The 13,873-nt window shown below is 37.3% G+C and overlaps 1 protein-coding gene across 1 annotated transcript in view; it reads left to right on the plus strand.

The window, feature by feature from the left end:
• Positions 1-13,873, plus strand: part of LOC121508951 (dual specificity testis-specific protein kinase 2-like) — a 41,497-nt gene that overhangs the window by 18,213 nt on the left and 9,411 nt on the right. The window contains exons 3-10 of the mRNA XM_041786098.1: positions 4,930-5,051; positions 8,253-8,301; positions 9,331-9,477; positions 9,859-9,941; positions 10,339-10,429; positions 11,428-11,511; positions 11,797-11,883; positions 13,441-13,534. Coding sequence (XP_041642032.1) covers positions 4,930-5,051; positions 8,253-8,301; positions 9,331-9,477; positions 9,859-9,941; positions 10,339-10,429; positions 11,428-11,511; positions 11,797-11,883; positions 13,441-13,534 — 757 coding nt within the window. The remainder of the gene's footprint in view (positions 1-4,929; positions 5,052-8,252; positions 8,302-9,330; positions 9,478-9,858; positions 9,942-10,338; positions 10,430-11,427; positions 11,512-11,796; positions 11,884-13,440; positions 13,535-13,873) is intronic.

Genomic DNA, 13,873 nt, shown 5'->3' on the forward strand with positions numbered 1-13,873 from the left:
AACCAACTCAACTCTCCAGCGAGGGTGGTTGATAAATTACCACATTTCTTTCTAACACTTGTGCCTTTTTTACATTTTGCATTAACAATGCATTATGGGCAGGTGGATCCCAAGTGACTCTTAATCCTAATGAAACGAGAATATCATAAAGATCCCCTTCAATATAACAATTGATATCAAATTTGAAATTTTACCAAAAATCGCATTAAGTTTTGTTTTTTTTTAAGGTTGTTTATCCCCAGTTTAATTCTAATATAGTGCAGGTTATAATATTGAATGATTTATTGATGAGGAACCTAAAACAACTGTATATTAAGTTGCAATTGCAATTTTGGGAAAAAAATTTACAATTATATTATTTTTGCTAATCGTTCAGCCCTAGCTTATATCAGAGGATATCAGAGCATTGTGGCTGCCAGGGAGTTGTCATGAAAAACAACTGCAGTGGCTACTACACCGCTTTCCACATTATTAAGCAAATGACATTTTTCTCTTATTTTCCTAAATATTAATGCAAATGACAGTCAGAGTACTTTTTCAAGTCATCAGCCATTAGAGCATAATTCAAATGTTTTTGAACAAACTTTATAATGATAACCATTATTTTTTTAAATACAAAAATCTCAAAACACACTGTTCCATATTATTATGCAAAACAGAGTTTTAAAAAATTTTATAGGTTGTAAAGAACTGAAAATGGTCATTCATTGAATTTGTAGCATTAGGAGGTCATTTTACTGAAATCAAAGCTATTTCAATCAAAAACATCTTAACAGGACAAGTTCCATATTAACATAGGAGCCCTTGTTTGATATCACCTTCACTATTCTTGCATCCATTGAACTTGTGAGTTTTTGGAGAGTTTCTGCTTGAATTTCTTTGCAGGATGTCAGAATATCCTCCCAGAGCTGCTGTTTTGATGTGAACTGCCTCCCACCCTCATAGATCTTTAGCTTGAGGATGCTCCAAAGGTTCTCAGTAGGGTTCAGGTCAGGGGAGGATGGGGGCCACACCATGAGTTTCTCTCCTTTTATGCCCATAGCAGCCGATGACACAGAGGGATTCTTTGCAGCATGAGATGGAGCATTGTCATGCATGAAGATCATTTTGCTACAGAAGAAACCGTTCTTCTTTTTGTACCATGGAAGAAGGTGGTCAGTCAGAAACTCTATATACTTTGCAGAGGTCATTTTCACACCTTCGGGGACCCTAAATAGGCCTACCAGCTCTCTTCGCATGATTCTGTCCCTAAACATGACTCCGCCCCCTCCTTGCTGACATCACAGCCTTGTTGGGACATGGTGTCCATCCGCCAACCATCCACTACTCCTCCATCTGGACCATCCAGGGTTGCACGGCACTCATCAGTCAACAAGACTGTTTGAAAATGAGTCTTCATGTATTTCTGGGCCCACTGCGACCGTTTCTGCTTGTGATTATTGGTTAGGGGGGGCTGAATAGTAGGTTTATACACGACTGCAAGCCTCTGGAGGATCCTACACCTTGAGGTTGGTGGGACTCCAGAGGCACCAGCAGCTTCAAATACTTGTTTGCTGCTTTGTAATGACATTTTAGCAGCTGCTCTCTTAATCTGATGAATTTGTCCGTCAGAAACCTTCCTCATTATGTCTTTATCTGCATGAACCAATCCTTGCTCTGAATCAGCCACAAATGTCTTCTAACATGGAACTTGGCCTGTTAAGATGTTTTTGATTGAAATAGCTTTGATTTCAGTAAATATGACCTCCTAATGCTGCAAATTCAACAAATGACCATTTTCAGTTCTTTATAACCTATAACATCTTTTAAAACTCTGTTTTGCATAATAATGTGGAACAGTGCATTTTCATTTTTTTTTTTTTTAAATAATGGTTATCATTATGAAGTTTGTTCAAAAACATTTGAATTATGCTCTAATGACTGATGACTTGAAAAATATTCTGTCATTTGCATTAATATTTAGGAAAATCAGAGAAAAATGTCTTTTGCTTATTAATGTGGAAAGCGGTGTAGTTGTGGGTGGCTGTGTTAGAGTTTAGACGCAGTGTTTGACTGGGATTATGACCTTAATATAAAAATAGAGAATAGTTAGTTTAACAGACTGAAATTTGGTGCTGCCGACAAGGGATCTTGATTTAACCATTTAACTGGCTATACATTTACATCTCTAGTCTCTACACAACCAATCCAAGCTATCAAGTTTGACCCTCGCTCCCTTGTAGTTGTAAGCATGGTTGAGGCCAGAATGTCCAGAAATCGGACATGCAGATTAGTGTCAATAAAATAATCATTTTTCAACTTTTTTTTTTTTTTTACTTTCACTGCTTCAAAGCTCTTCAACAACTTCAACCCTGACCACTAAAAAACAAAGATAAAAAATTCAATGTTACACCCTTTTTATGCCAGTTATTGTGCACTATGCCTATGACTTTGATTCAGTGAGATAGCTAGACAGATGAGTCTATCAGAGTGAAAAACACGCCAGTTTTACCATCCTTTTCTCGAGCCTCCTCCTCTACCAAATCATATGAGAGTGAATGCATTTGTTCATGTTAGGTTTATTTTATGTACAGACATAAAAAATCAGAGGATATATGTAGGAAATGAATCACGAACATGCGCATTTCCACCTCTAACCAAAATGTGACTGCGATTACACTAATTATGCGCATATGTAAATTTTAGGGGTGCACCGATCGATTGGCCAAAAGCGGTATTGGCGCCGATTTCCTTAATTTTAGGAGATCGGCAATCGGCCGATCCTTGTAAATAAGATCGGTGGATAAGATCTGTTTCATATGCCTCTACCTACTAAAATGTGAAAAATGAAAGACTAAAGGCACTGATATAATTTAGTAGTTTTGACAGCAATGCTTTAAACTTGTCATTTATTTTGAGAGAACTATCTCATGTGCAGTTAAAACAACAAGTTTGTATTGTTTCACTGGTATTATTCGATGTTATTCAATAAAATAAGATTGGAACATTGAAGGTGTATGCTGTCAGTTATAAAATAAATCGGTATCAGCCAAAATCGGAATCGACAGGTCAGGCTTTTTAAAGATCAGTGATTGGTGATTGGCCAGAAAATTGCAATCGGTGCACCCCTAGTAAATTTACTGCATATTTGAGATATGATATATTCTCTCCTACTGATTGAAAGGACCCGTGCATCCTCATGCATGTCCATCCACTTGCTATGAAGTGAGGGCAAAGTTGAAATTGTCCAAATGTCCCCCTCTCTTAGTCCCAGACTGCAGAACTCAGAGGTAACATTTTCGCCTGTAAACACTCCACTTACGGCATGTCTGACTGTAAACATAGATGCAGATTCTCACCCGAGCACACACATAGGAGCACACAAACTTCTCCTTACACATGTAGCCCACTCTCAGACATCCATGTCTAGTGGCACGAATCGTTTCATTTAATTCTGATGATGAAATAGCGCTTCAAACACTCTGAGTCCATGGAAGAAATCCTGCATGCGTGTTGCCGAAGGGGTTAAAATGGTGCGCTGGCACTATCTGCTGGATCACTGTGGAATGGTGAAATTTAGAGCCTTGGTGATCGAGTGACTGCATAGAAAAGGTTGCTGTATGTTGTTTTGGTGCCATAGACACACAGTCAAAAAACGTGTTTTTAATGGAAGTCTATTGTCCAGATTTTGGACAAACAAGGATGGAAGGAGCTAAAATTTGATGCCTAAATCTATAAAAATGTGACTATCAACTCAAAATAATAATGATAAAAATGATGAATGTCCTCAAAATGGACATAGTAGGGTCAGAGGGTTAATGTGAGAATAAGGAGAAGCACTAAAACAACAAATAGCGACAGCTGCAAAAACACAGACATCAGTCCATCTTATTTTTAGTCAGAAATACATCTGAACATTTACTTTAGGCCTCATTCACCTGACAAATCTAGATCTCATTTTCAGATATTTAAAATAATTCCGGACTTGTCAGTGGCTTTTAAATACGTACAAGGATTTATTTTTTACAAGAGGTAATTTGAAAAAATTAAAATTTGAGATTTTTGCATGTTGTGCTTTGAAAGAGTTGCAGACTTCTTGTTTTTGTTGGTCAGATTTATGAAAAAGCAAACTAAAATTAAAGCGAGAATGCTCTTTAACTGTTGAACCTTGGCATGGTTTTTTTAAACTGATTTTTATAGTCCTGATCACATCTCGGTCTTGGTCTTGACTCGGTCTCCACCCCCGAAAGTCTTGGTCTCGGTGCACTTTGGTCTCTTGAGTACAACACTGTCTTGAGCCCCACACTACATCTCTATTACAACAGCTTAAGAGATTCTTTTTTACTCTTATTTTGCTTATTTTAAGGCCAGGATGAGTCAAAGAACAGGGCTGTGGCTCTGACCATGGTCAAAGAAGCCCCTGTAAACACAGACTGTGACTCTCCACACTTGCTGTGAGCTGTAGCTCTGCCAAAGCTTTGTTAATTCAATGATTGACACATTTTTTTCTGACAAATTATTCACAATGACCTGTTAAGTTGTCTAAATTATTTATTACCAAACAGACATATCAGGGAATTGGGTTTTTAGCAGCTTTACGGGACTCAGCAGGAGAGAAAAGGAACATTGATAAAGAATCTGTTTGACGCAAAGTAGTGAGAGGATAACACAGAGAGGCTTGTTGAAGAGTCTTTCTGTGATCTGATGCACACACAGAGTTACTGTAGGCTTGGGTAAGGCGAAGAATGGAGGTTGAAGTGCTGCATCATGCATTTAAAAATTCTTTTTAATTTTATGGGACTGCAATATTATACCATTCCTGCAATGAGCAAAAGTGCTGTGATATAAACAGTCATATCACACACCTCTAATCTCATGCACATGAAACATCACTTTCCCGCTCAGACTGACTCTCTTCCTCACATCAAACCTCCTCTGGTTGTTTTCCAGGTGCAGCACCGGATCACGGGACAGGTGATGGCTCTGAAGATGAACACGCTGGCTAGCAACAAGGCCAACATGCTACGAGAGGTGCAGCTCATGAACAGGCTTTGTCATCCCAACATACTCAAGTAGGTCATTATGATGAAATAATCCACTGTAACAATAGAAACCAACATTCCTGTAAGAATCTACGACACTTGGTTTGGTAAGGGAGTTCCTAGCTGCACGTGAAAGGATGTTATATAGCAGTTAGCGGATGTTTATATCATGTTAGGAGCAAAATGGTAAAAAAAAAAAAAGGAGTAAAAAAGGGTGAAAAGGGGGAATCTAGGCATAAAATGCCAAAAACTGGGCGAAAAGTAACAAAAATGTGGAGAAAAAGTGGCAAAATTTGGGTGAGAAGTGACACAAAAATGAGATACAGTTGCCAAAAAAGGGCAGAAAGTGGCAAAAACATGACAAAAAAATGAGTGAAAAGTGACTAAAATGGGCAAATGGCAGCAAGAGGTGGGAGAATGGGAAAAAACAGCAAAGAGTGGCAAAAAAAAGAAAAAGAAATGGCAAAAGGCAGTTTGAATTGGTAAAAAGTGGCAAAAACAGAAAAAAACACAGGATAAAAGAGTCAAAACTAGGGAAAAAGTTCCAAAACCTAGTAAATAGCTGCAAAAAGTGGCAAAAAGAAGGGACAAAAGTAGGCTTAAAGCAGTAAAAATGGATTAAAAGTGGCAAAAACTGCAAATAAGGGCAATGAAAACATTCAGACAAAAAGTAAAGGTTGATCATTGAATTGTGGGAAACAAACTGATCAATGTGACTTGCAATGGATAATTTCTGAGTCCAAATTTTCCCTTTTTTAATGTTTTCTGGGGGAATAATATTCGAAATGAAGGCATAAAAGAGCTACAAATCATCACAAAAGAGCCACACGTTGAGTATCACTGCTCTAAAGTCTTTGCAGTTGCAGGTTGAGGATCATTTTTCTTAGACTGTTGGAAAGAACCTCACACCATCATTGAGTCTGAATAATGCGTCTTTTAAATCACCTGTAACCGACTAACCTACCTACCTGCAGAATGCTACTACTGGCATTTCACAGCTTTCTCCATCTTTTCTTCCCAACTATCTATATTTATATTACAGGCAAAACGTTCAGAATCTATGTTTACTTCCAATAAGTTTCTGAGTTTGAACATTAGACATCTTGACTTTGTGCCTATTAAACTGAGTTTAGGTTGAAAAAGATTTGCAGATTACTCTACACTGTTCTAAATCACATTTTACATAGTGTCCTAACTTTTTTGGAACTGGGGCTTGTAGTAGCATTTGACTTAGGAAACGGGATGACAGATACTCCCCAATTATAATGTTTACATCTTGAGTCTCTTGCCAACACCCCAAACACTTGTTTGACTATGAAGGAGTAACCAAATGAAGGTCACAAGGAGGCTCTCTGATTGGTGGGTCAGGGACCCGATCAAGGGGAACCAAAAGGGTCTATCATTTTAATGCTTGCAGTGTTTTTAGGGGTGATCAGTCTCTGCTGGTATTTCTGTTATTATTTTCATTCTGCGAGCTTAAACTGAGAGGGTGGAAAAAATCCAGAGTTCTTGTAAGTCAGCAGAAGATTTTTGAAACTGTCATTTGGAAATAAACATACCGATTAAAGAACCTCTATATGTGATAGGAAAAACTTCCCTGTGTTTTTCTTTTAAAAATAGATCAGTCCTTACAGCAGGTCTTCGTCCGCTGCTCTGGTTTGTTTCTGTTTTTGACTGAAACATAAATGTCTTGTAATACTCTGTCAATGACTTTACGTCAAGGCAGTTTCAGAAGTGTTTTCTTAGACTATAAAGAAACACAAGGGGGCGTCAGAGTCAACATATTTCATAGGAGAGGCTGTGAAACACTGGGTCAAATATAAATGGGACCAGCATGTTTGATGATGGCATCAAGAAGTCAGTTTTTAGATGTGGCCACTTAGTCTGATCTGATGCTAATGATTATTGATATTAATGCAATAAAAATGAAAGTTCAGCTAGAGATAAAATCATTATCTCTTGGTATTTATTTTAATATCATTTAAGGTGTATTTTCTTTCAATTTCACATTTTAATACAGTATATGATTTTTTTCTATTTAGCATGTAATGCTTGTTTTTGTTTCTTCTTTGTGTTGTAATGCTGGAGCAACAATGCACCAGAATTTCCTTCTGGACTAAAAATGTTTCATGATTTTAAACTAAACAGTAGCTGATGGTGGAAATTCCTGTGATACATACATGATTTCCGATGATATACTCTACAGGGGTGTCAAACTCAAGGCCTGGGGGCCAAATCCGGCCCGTGGTACAGTTACACCTGGCCCGCAAGATTATTTCATATTTTTATTATAACTGGACCTAAAATATGAGGTCTGCAGATTTCCTCCAGTATAAAAATATAAATTTTACCTTAATGATATGAAATATTATGGTCATAAAAATGTGAAAAAAGAGTAAAAATAACTAGATAAAAAGAAATGTGGGAAAACAAATTAATTTGTGTTTCCATTTCATATTTTACATTTTGCATTGCACAATTATGACTTCAAAATATTATATGGACTTTTATTTCATATTTTGACCTTTTTCAATGTATAATTTTCTCTTTTTATCTCAAACTTTGACCTTTTCATTTGATTATTTTGACTTTTTATCTCATTTTGACGATTTTAAATTATTATTTTGACCTTTATATCATATTTTGTCCTTTCAGGTGCACCATTTTCATTATAAAGTCATATTTTTGCCTTATAAACATGACTGTGACTTTTTTAAATATATATTTGCCTTCTAAAAGCATTATTTTTACATTAATTTCATCTTTTGACCTTTTGAACAAATAACTTTGACTTTTTATTTCATATTTTGACCTTTGAGGTTAACATTTTTAAATTTTAAGTCATATTTTTGCCTTATAAACTTGATTGCGACTTTCTTTTTTGTATATTTGCCTTTTAAAAGCATTATTTTATCATCTAATTTTGTGTTTTGACCTTTTGAACAAATAACTTTGATTTTTTATCTCAGATTTTGAGCCTTTTACCATATTATTTTGACTTTTAAATCTCAAAATTATTGGTCATAATTGCTAATTTTTTCCCCACAATTCAATGCTGTCCAAAAAAAAAAAAATTAAGGTTGACAGTTTGGTTTAATGTGGACCCTGTTAGGCCCTCAGGTTAGACCTTAATTCAGAATCCGGCCCCATCTGTGATTGAGTTTGACACCCCTGCTCTATAAGATAAGAAATAATGTATTTTTAATGCCACATTTCCTTCTTTCTCCGCAGGTTTCTTGGGGTTTGTGTGCATGAAGGTCAGCTCCACGCCCTCACAGAGGTAAAACCAAACACTCTCCTTTTTATAAGGATGTCTGATTTGTTTAGAAAGTGTGAGTCTCTCTCTGAACTCTTCCACTCCTCTTTTAACCTTCATAAATGATCAAGTATATTCTGTATGGCTGTAGTAACAGTGGTAATTAATGCATAAACGGGTGGAATTTTAAGATATCTCTTAGCATCTCCTTCTGCAGATGTCTGCTTAAAATGATTCTGGTTCTGCTCAAGGTTTCTGCCTTTTGCCAGGAACCTTTTTTTCCCTCACTTGGTATTTTAATTTGAATATATATATATTTTTTAATCAAAAACAACTAATTTCTAAGTATTTAATATAAATTTCAAAATCAAATATCCAATCACCAGAAGAAATATTGACATAAAATATCCCTAAATATCAGATTTTTAACACCTGCAAACTTAATAAACCACAACCATACAAATCTGCCGTTTTTAAAGTAATAATCTTACAAAGGTAATAACTTTCCCACAAACATACTACTAATTGTCTACCACAAACTCTAACTATTTACAGGAACTGGTTACACCTGTGGGAAGGTAAAAATCTCTGTCACTCAAAACTGTAATCATTTCCTGCAAATTTGGTTTAAACATGGAAAATTAATTCTATATTTATTGTTATTTTTCCAGCCTTTCTAAATCTACAAATGGGTTCAAGCCAGTTTAGGCTTGGTGATTCTTTGTTCGCCATGAAACAGGAAGTAGGATGGATATATTTTGGACATTTCAGCACAACCTATGGGGTTCTTCTTGAATTAAGCCCTCAGAGGGGGTTCGTCTGGTTAAGTGGTTTTACAGTTCATAGAGAGGTAACAAAAACAACTTAAACAACGGGGATCACACTTCCTGAGACTACAAAGAAATTTTAAGTTGACAGGGGTTTAAAGCTAAACAATAAAACTGATAGAGAGAACAGTGTTTCTGTAAATAATTTATTATGTTTGCAGCTGTTTCTAGATTCAGCAGAGCTCCGTGTTGACACAAGCCGATCCTACTCTCTCTCTCTCCACAGTATATAAATGGCGGTAACCTGGAGCAGCTGCTGGACAGCGACCTGTACCTGTCGTGGGGCGTCAGGATCGGTCTGAGTCTGGACATCGCCCGGGGGCTGCAGTATCTGCACAGCAAAGGAATCTTCCACAGAGACCTCACCTCTAAGGTACACCCTAAAACATTTAGTCTCATAAAGAAAGACAACAGGACAGTTCTGGTACTCCACCAGACCACTGGTACTTGTGGAAGGGAATCCTTCAATAAAGTAGGGGGTTTTAAGACCAAAAGCATTGGTGTTAATCAGCAGAATTCATATGGCTGGGTGAAGAGACCTGGAGAAGGCCCGAGCTGATTATTCTTGGTGTATTTTATGGTTTCTAGCCTCATAAATTAAAGACCATTTACATTTCTCAGACTCACTTCAGTGCTGGACCTGGATCATTTATACCAATGTTTCTTTGCATTAGGCTTTCCCCCTTTGTTGACTTTTTACATTATACCAATGCTTTGGCAACCTGGAGATTCATATTTTGAAATTTCTGTGCAGAACTGTCTGGTTCGCTGTGATAATGGCGTGTTCACCGCTGTGGTGGGAGACTTCGGTCTGGCTGAGAAGATCCCTGATTACAGGTCAGTGAGATTCAGAATCTTAATCTGTTTTTCTGTTGTTGACATGAATCGTGGCTGAGTATTATACAGTGAGCAGCTCGGTGGACCAAACCGGAAGTTTTTGTAGCCATTCATTTGGACCCCAAAAGTATAAAACTAACATAAGTAAGGCCATGCTGTTTGTTTGCTTGTGGATTACAGCAGATCTAGTCCATCCTGGTCTTTAAAAGCATGTACAGCACACGTGACTACACAGACCACGTCTGTATGCAGTTTGAACTATTAGATATCAAACCATTTTTAGCACACATTCATCTACACAGAGAGATAAGGATTGCCACTTAATATCCAAAAGCCCAATACATGTGTAAATTCCCCTGAATGTGTTTTTTATATATGAATGTTGGTCTCTTTGCAGTGACTGTGTGGGGAAACAGCCTCTGGCCATTGTGGGCTCCCCCTACTGGATGGCTCCTGAGGTTCTGAGAGGAGAGCTCTACAACGAGAAGGTAACACTGCTTTCTGTATATTTTCTTTGCCCTTATTTGCAATTTTTTGCCACTTTTAATCAATTTTAACTGCTTTAAGCCCACTTTTGTCACTTCTTTTTGCCACATTTTGCCCATTTTTGACACTGTTATCCAGGTTTTGCCCCTTTTTCTCCAGTCTTTTGACTCTATGTTCTTGCTATTTTTGCCAGTTTTCACCCATTAAAGCTGTTTTTTTTTCCCATTAAATGCCACTTTTTCCAATTTCTGCCACTCTTTGCTGCGTTTTGCTCATTTTAGTCATTTTTCACCCATTTTTTGTCATGTTTTTGCCACTTTCTGCCCTTTATTGCCACTTTTTCTCCACATTTTTGTCACTTTTCACCCTTTTTTTTGCAGCTTTTTGGACATTTTGTGTCTTTTAACTTATTGTTATTGCCACTTTAACACATTTTTACCACTTTTCACCCATTAAAGCTGCCTTTTTGCCATAAATTTGCTTTTTCCCATTTTTGCCACTCTTTGCTGATCTTTGCCCATTTACAGTCACTTTTCACTCATTTTTTGTCATGTTTTTGCCACTTTTTGACCATTTTTGCCACCTGTAATTAATTTGTGTGTCACTTCTCACCCAAATTTTGCCACTTTCTGCCCTTTATTGCCATTTTTCTCCACATTTTTGTCACTTTTCACCCTTTTTTGCAGCTTTTTGACCATTTTGCCCCATTTAACTTGTTTTTCTTGCTACTTTAACCCATTTTTGTCACTTTTCACCACTTAGATTGTGGCTCTTACAAAGGTATTTTTCAACAATTTGGCTCTTTGGTTGAGTAACACTATTCTAGACATTTAAGTTTATCAGAACAATCAGTTAGACTTTTTATGATGACAAAGATGGGATTGGGTATCAAACATTGTTAATCACTTCTCTGCCATTTTTACTGACTTTAGCTGTGTTTAGCATAAATCATGGAGATAGATTGCTTTAAAATGTTCTAACTTTGCTCATCTCTGCTCAGGTGGATGTGTTTGCGTACGGAATCATCCTCTGTGAGATCATCGCACGGATTGAAGCAGATCCAGACTTCTTACCGAGGACAGAGGTTCGACCAAACTGCTTTTTTAACTTTATGATTATGAGCGGTGTCAGTCCTTTGTGTTTCTGAACAATTATTGTTGGTATGGTATTGATTATTAGTAGTTTATGAGTCTGATGACAGAAATTTGGCAGTTATATGGATTTAGAGTTATAGTGAGCCATCAGTAAATTTCAGTTATATCATTGTTTAATCTACAACTTGTGTTAAGACACCAGCCTGGGTATAAAAAGGATGAAAAACAAGCGGACTTTTTTTCAGTTTATTTGAATACTATGTTTGTTTGTACAGGACTTTGGCCTGGACGTGGATGCGTTTGAAAACATGGTTGGGGATTGTCCACCTGTGTTCTTCAGCCTCGCTGTCACCTGCTGTAACGTAAGTATACATACAGTATCATGCAAGACTTTGAAAAGCCGCTCTTTGGTGCCCTCTGAGTAAAAGTAAAAGTAAAGGGAATAGTGTTCTTTTTGATTAAAGTTGTAGTAAGTGATTTATTTTTAGTGTCGTATGCCCACAAAAACAACACAACCCATCAGGGTCTTGTTATTAAAGCCATCTAACAGAATGACACACTTCTGCAACGTCTCCTCGCGCTGCACTTTCACTTGAGGAAAACCAGCAAGGGACGATGCTCCAGCCGATGAGGAGGCTAGTACTTGCAGCCAATCACGGATCAGGTCAGAGGGAGCGTTTCCGCCGCTGTAGTAGGTGCGCTTCCACCTCTCAGCTCCGTGAAAAGTTGATTCAATGGCGGAGTTACCGGCGGTGTTCGGTCCTGTGTAGAATTTGTTCATGTTGAGATGAAGTGTTTTCTAACCTGTAATCCGGCTGTTGATTTCCATGGAAAAGCAGAGCAAACTCACTCCACGTGAGATTTGCCACCATCAGTATTCGATTCAGGGAACATGCACATTTGCGAGGAGGTATGTCAGAAGAGGGGCGGAACTACGGAGCTCAAACACGGAGAAGAACAGGAAGGGAGGGGGAGTAGAGCTGATTCTACACGGCTCTCATCGTATGTTACTTACTCAAGCTATAATAATCAATTATTTTGTATTTCTAACTTAATTTCTTCCACAAACTATTCTGTAAATATTCTCCAGAATTCAGGGCAATCGCTGTTGGATGCTCAAGATTTCCTGGAGGACTCCAGACCCCCCGTCTTATTTTAGATTACTTACTGTGTTTAAAGAAATCATGTACAGTTAGAAAACACTGGTCCAGCTCTAATGTCTGGTCTACCAGGTTACTCACTTAAAAATTCCTCTAGCTCACCCTTAATTGAACAGGTCTTCCTTGACAAAAAAGGATTATTCTGCTTTTTAATAATTACATTGTTTGGAATCAGTTCAACACACCTGCTAAAATGTGTTATGATTAATATACACAATGTAGACAGAATAGAGGCATTAAATGTGCCAGAAATCATCAAATTTGGGCCGAAATACTTCTTTATCCTTATCCATTTGACATTTCATTAATAGTACATTAAATTTTAAAAAATTTGGCATAGTCTGGGAAATCTCAGTTCCTTCATTTCTGACTGTTTTCCACACAGACATGGTCTTGATTTTCCTGAGTTCAGTTCCTATACAGGCCTTTTTAAGTCTTAGATTTGATGTTTAAAAGTTTATAGGAACGCTGTTCTTTGTTGGAAGGGTTTATATCCTCACTGATGGCATTGTAATATAAAGTTGCATGTGATAACTATTGGTGGTCATATGTGACTTTCACCTTTGCTGTTCAAAAAAAAACAGTTGTAGCTCTTTGTATGCAATAACCAATCACAGCAGATCCTTTAGTCAGGCTGCAGGCAAAGACACTCAGAGCGCTTTGATAAAAATATGACTTAGGTTGGTTTTAATGAGTTAAAGATACTCATATATCAATATCTGCATACTTGATGTGAATATTATTTCAATGTTATTTTAGATGAGTGCAGAGAGGCGTCCCACGTTCTCAGACATCGTCTTCACCTTGGAAAGCATCGAGCGAGAAGAAGAGGAGGAGAAGCCCATTGCACTCGGTAAAAATAACGTTCATTTTTTATGACAGAGCAAAAAAAAAGGGTGTGGATTAGACCTGCTCGTCTTGCAAAGTGTTCAGAGTTGAAATTGAAAAATGTTTAATATTGGAGAAGTCCTCCTGCTTAGCACTGCAAGCTACTCCCAAAGAATTCTGGGATATTCGCCAGTGTCAAGCAGGAGGGTGTTGCAACTTTTTAACAGCTTTTCTTCCTCATTATAAACATTTAGATGGGGGAAAACAGTTTGTATTTTACATTACTAAGTACCAGTATTACTGCTTTTATTCCAATTGGTTCAAACACAGCATGAGTAATCTTATCTTTGGTGTGCCTGGTCAG

Source organism: Cheilinus undulatus, linkage group 4 (assembly GCF_018320785.1).
Source record: "Cheilinus undulatus linkage group 4, ASM1832078v1, whole genome shotgun sequence".
Lineage (NCBI taxonomy): Eukaryota > Metazoa > Chordata > Actinopteri > Labriformes > Labridae > Cheilinus > Cheilinus undulatus.